General features: G+C 61.0%; 1 protein-coding gene across 1 annotated transcript in view; it reads right to left on the bottom strand.

Moving 5' to 3' along the window:
• Positions 1–15: 15 nt before the first annotated feature.
• The window catches only part of MGAT5B (mannosyl (alpha-1,6-)-glycoprotein beta-1,6-N-acetyl-glucosaminyltransferase, isozyme B), a 76,059-nt gene continuing 71,191 nt past the window's right edge, over positions 16–4,883 (bottom strand). Inside the window, exons 16-18 of the mRNA XM_008591096.1 lie at positions 2,449–2,523; positions 851–1,107; positions 16–319 (exon numbers count right to left, since the gene is read on the bottom strand). Of these exons, the coding sequence (XP_008589318.1) occupies positions 121–319; positions 851–1,107; positions 2,449–2,523 (531 nt within the window). The 3' untranslated portion in view covers positions 16–120. The remainder of the gene's footprint in view (positions 320–850; positions 1,108–2,448; positions 2,524–4,883) is intronic.

The following is a 4,883-nucleotide window of genomic DNA, read 5'->3' as shown; positions in this document are numbered from 1 at the left end:
CCTCTGCCCTCTTCCTGGCCAAGGAAGGAAGCTCCAGCCTGGGGGAGCTGTGGGGAGGGACGTGGCTGGAGCTCGGATGCTGCTGGTGCTTTCTCCTGCTGCAGCACAGACGAAGCAGCCTCACAGACAGCCCTGGCACAAGGCCACCTGGCCCTTGCGGAAGTCGCGGCAGGGGCAGAGCCGGTGGTACTTGGTACTGGAGCCGGCACAGCTGAAGAGCAGGGGCTCCTTCTGTAGGTAGCACTCCTGGCCGGGCTGGGCAAAGGCCGGGTACAGGTGGTTCATCTCCGACTCGGTGCTGTCACAGGGCACCTGCAGCCTGGGCGAGCATCGCACAGCAACATCACTCAGTGTTTGTCACCTGGATCAAAGGGCCCAGGTGGGGTGATGGGGTGGGGGCTGCCCCCAGCCTGGCACTGCCTGCTCCCCTCTCTGGCCCACCCCCAGCACAGGCTGGGGAAGGAGATGGGTCACAGCTTCTCATGCACCTGCTGTCCAGGGACCCCTGGAGAAGGAGAGAGCGGCCCGGCCGCTCTGACCCTGGCCTTGGAAGGGCTGGGGTCCAAGGCTGACCCAGCAGGAGAAGCACCTGGGGCAGCTTTCTTGGTCTAGACCTAGAAGATGCCGAAACAGGCTGGGCAGGGGGCTGGAGGAGGGGTGGAGGGGGCAGTGGCTGGAGGAGAGCTTCCCCTGGAGGTTTAGGGCTTTGTCAAGAGTGTGGCAGCCGTGCCATGGATACAGACCTGGCAGGACCCTTCCACACCCTTCCCAACTCACTGGAAAGCATTAAGGGTTCCAGCAGTAAGGAGCTCGTGGTGGACAGGGGGCTGAGGGCGGGGGTCACACTCACTTGATGAAGGCGTCCCGGCTGTTGAGGAAGTGAAAGAAGGATGGCTCGCAGACCAGCCCGTGGTCCAGGCAGGCGTCGGTGCAGGCCCTCCCGGGGGCGGCCAGCCAGGCCTGCAGGGAGTGTGCCGGGGGCCAGGACCCGGGGGCCACGCTGGAGTTGTGGGCCCACTCGAGGTGGGTGGCATTGGGGGCCAGGACAAAGGGGCTCTGTGGGCCATGGGCCGCTGGTGGGGCGGGGCCTGGGGCCGTACAGAAGTCCTGCCAGGAGGAGAGTAGTATTAGGAAGGGAAATGGGACACAGGGACCCGTGGTGACAGCTGGGACACAGTCTTTGCAGCAGTTACAGTATCATGTATTCCTCACAGTGGCCCTGCCAGACAGACACTAGGTCTCCAGATACTTGCGGGGGTTAGTGGGGAGGGGACAGAAGCTCAGAGGTCACGGAAGCTGCCCGGGGCCTCATGCTGGACAGCGCGGGCAGGACATGTTCCTGCCTGCCTGCCTGCTGCCCCCTGCGCTGCCTCGCTGCCGAGGTCAGGCCCAGGGTCTCCACGCTGAGGCCCATAGCCCCAACCACAGTGGGACAGGGCCCCAGGCTGGCCTGAGGCTCTCCCTGCAGGGGTCAGCTCCAGAGGCTGCAGGGCCCAGCACATGCCAGCCTCATGAAGGACGTCCCCACCAGCACTGGGCTCCAGTCCTGGCCCTGCAACCCTCTTTCTATGAGCCCAACAAGCCCTCCCTTCTGGAAGCCTTGGTATCCCCATCTGTAAAGCGACAGGGTAGAAGCAGACTCTCTTGGTCCCTAATATTTGTGGGGCCAGGGCCAAGGTACAAAGGAAGGCCACACACTATCGGCCCGAGTCACGGCTGTTAACAACCCGGCCAGCCGCTGCCCAGCGCTCCGCAGCGCCTCCTCTGCATCTCCGGCTTCACCCTGGACACCTGGAGCCAGAGCCAGCTCTACCTGGGCCATCTGTGGCCCTGTGGCAGTTTCCCTGGGCCAGGACTGGGTGAAGGCACCCAGCAGGACTCCCAACGAGTAGGGCAGGCAGGTCCCCTGGCCCACCCCTCATTTGCAGACTCCCAGGTCTCCTGAGCACCCCACTCAGGAGCGGGGAGAAGCAAGTGTTGCTTCTGGGACACCCGCCTGCCGGGACACCCAAGCCAGGGATTGGGGGTGGCTGAGCTTTCACAACAGCCTGTGGACCCCTCCCCTGGTTTCCCAACCCCCACCCCAGTCGGGCCAACTCATCCTTAAGGGGTGGGGGCGGGGTAGGGGGGTCTTCTGTACTTCCCATGTGCCCAATCAGTTACCAAACTTTGAAACAACTTTTTTATAAAACTGAAAAATGAAAGTCTCTGAGTGTCCGTGTTTGTGACACGGGGGTGGGGCTCTAAGTGGGACCCAGGGCAGGGGTCCCCACTGACGTTCAGACCCACCCATCTCCAGCTGCACCGCAGGGAGGGGGAGCTGAATGATTTCAGGGGCACAGCATTGTGGGCAGACAAGGGACCTGGCTCAGCCCCATCCTCTGGTCTGATAGGGTTTAGGGTGGGAGCCTGAAATCCCTGGGTTGGAGAATCCAAGGGCTCACCTACCTGGTGCTGGATATAGGCATGGATTCGCTCCAGCATCCCCTCACAGGTGTACTCGTAGGGCAGGTAGGGGTCTACCTGTGGGAGAGATGAGCAGACACATGGGGCAGGAGGAGGCCTGGCTATTGGGGGCCCTGCCATGCTCAGCACTGCGGGGAGAGATCCGGTTGGCTTTCACATCCTGTGCCCTGCCCAGGTATCCGAACACCCAGTCCACCTGGCCCTCCACGCAGAGTCCCTGTTCCCTGGAACATCCTGCAGTGGCTCTCAGGCACTTGGGCTCAGGATCTGGAGTTCTAGCCCTCTGACCCCGCCTGTCTCTCAGCCTCATCCTTCCCCCGACCATCCCAAGCCCCCATCCCTGTCCCCTGTCCCAGGTGCACCGAGCTTCTCTCCTTCCCAGGAAGTTCACATCCTGTGCCCTGCCCAGGTATCCGAACACCCAGTCCACCTGGCCCTCCACGCAGAGTCCCTGTTCCCTAGAACATCCTGCAGTGGCTCTCAGGCACTTGGGCTCAGGATCTGGAGTTCTAGCCCTCTGACCCCGCCTGTCTCTCAGCCTCATCCTTCCCCCGACCCTCCCAAGCCCCCATCCCTGTCCCCTGTCCCAGGTGCACCGAGCTTCTCTCCTTCCCAGGAANTCCCAAGCCCCCATCCCTGTCCCCTGTCCCAGGTGCACCGAGCTTCTCTCCTTCCCAGGAAGCTCAGGGCTCCACCCCTTCCTGGGCTATGATGCCTCCTGTTCCCACAGCCACCCACCCTCTTAGGCATCACCTACTCCAGGGAGCAGTCCCCGAGCCCTACCCCCACTCCTGTTACGGGACCACTTTCCCTGGTGGCTCCCAGCACCCAGGCATCCCCCTCTGTAGAACCGGCACGTGTGTTAACATCCCCCACGTCTTCATCTCTCAGGAACTAGCAGCCCTTTGAGGGTGGGGGCTGTGGCTTGTCCACCCCTGAATCTCCAGTGCCTGGCACAGTGCCTGGCCTACAGTAGGCACTCAGGAAACTCACGGGATGGAAAAGCATCCCTACCTCTGCCTGTCTCCTGCCCAAGACGGGGAATGTTCATGCAGAGAAACACGGCAGTTTCTCCCAGTGGGATGGAACAAGATGACATTTCTAAAGGGCCCTGCCCAGGCCAGGCACATGGGAGCTACCCAGGATACAGAAGCCACAGATGGTCTAAATGTCTCATAGTTATACAGCGACCCACACTGGGGACAGGTGGAGGGAGCCAGAACTAGGAGAAGAGGTGACGATAAGGGAAGGAAGCAGGTCCCCACCCCTCCCACTTTTTCTTAACTGGCAGCCCCTTCTGTTACGTTCACCCTCTCAGGCCCAGCAGAGCCACCTGGGAGGAAACTGTTGACCTGGATGGGCAGGAGCAGCGGTGTCAGGACATGGGGATGACTCCTCCCAGACTCCGAGGAAGCTCGGTCTCAGCCCTTGACCTCCCACTCCCCACCTGGCCCCGCTCCTGGTGATGTCCATTTCCTGCCAGTCGCTCCACACCTCGGCTCTCTTTAGCCCAGTGTTGAAGCCTCATGGTGTTGCCCAGACCTGCACCCACCTCCTTCTGTCCTCATCAGGGTGGGCAGTGTTGGGAAATCCACTTGGGCCACACTGGATCCTGTTTCCTGTAGACCCCACCTCTTAGGGCTGCGGCCAATTATGGGTCCTTTGGCCAAGGGGACATTGAGACACTCAAGGGTCCCAGGGAAGCAGCAGCCACTGGTCCCCTCAAAGCTGGTCCTGGCCCCCAAACTGACTCTTGAGACAAGAAGCCACCAATCTGACTCGTCCCAGAGCTGATTTCCCGGGGCACTGTGAGTGGGTATTCTTAATCCTAGGGCAGTTCTGGAGTCCCAAAGAGTCCCCAGGTCCTGGATCCAGCCACATGCACATCACATCCCCACATTCTATACAGCCCTGTTCCATCCTGCTAGGTTCCCAACCAACATGCTCTCCTGTTGGCTGCTCCAGCCTGCTCTCCGGACACTCAGGACAGAGTCCAAGGAGCTTCATCAGAGCCCCTAGATGTCTCTGCGGGTCTCATGCAGACAAGGTTTCAAGCTCAGGGTATAAACGGAAGCCCCCAGAGAAGAGATTTTCCCCCCCAAATGTCACTCACCCTGCTCCATGACAGCAAATCCCTGAGTTATTCCCCCTCATGTGTCTGAAGCCCTTGTCACGAGGTAATTCAAAGGCCCTGTGTGACAAGAACACTCCCAGCCAGCCACGTCTGCCTGCCATGAATCTCCTGCCAGAGGAGCCAGCCCGCCTGGAAATTACCCCCATTAGGTCTAATTACAGGTGTGCACGGTAATCAGTCTCGACAGAATGACAGGTGCTGGGCCTGCCGGGAACTGCCGCCGGGTAATGACAGCGGGGAGGGGCACGGTGCACGCGGCATCAGCATCACCCCAAATGGCCTC

The sequence above is a fragment of the Galeopterus variegatus genome, unplaced genomic scaffold (genome assembly GCF_000696425.1).
Source record: "Galeopterus variegatus unplaced genomic scaffold, G_variegatus-3.0.2 Scaffold6627, whole genome shotgun sequence".
NCBI lineage: Eukaryota > Metazoa > Chordata > Mammalia > Dermoptera > Cynocephalidae > Galeopterus > Galeopterus variegatus.
Note: the sequence above shows the minus strand (reverse complement) of the source record. Positions and strands in the feature narration are given on the sequence as shown.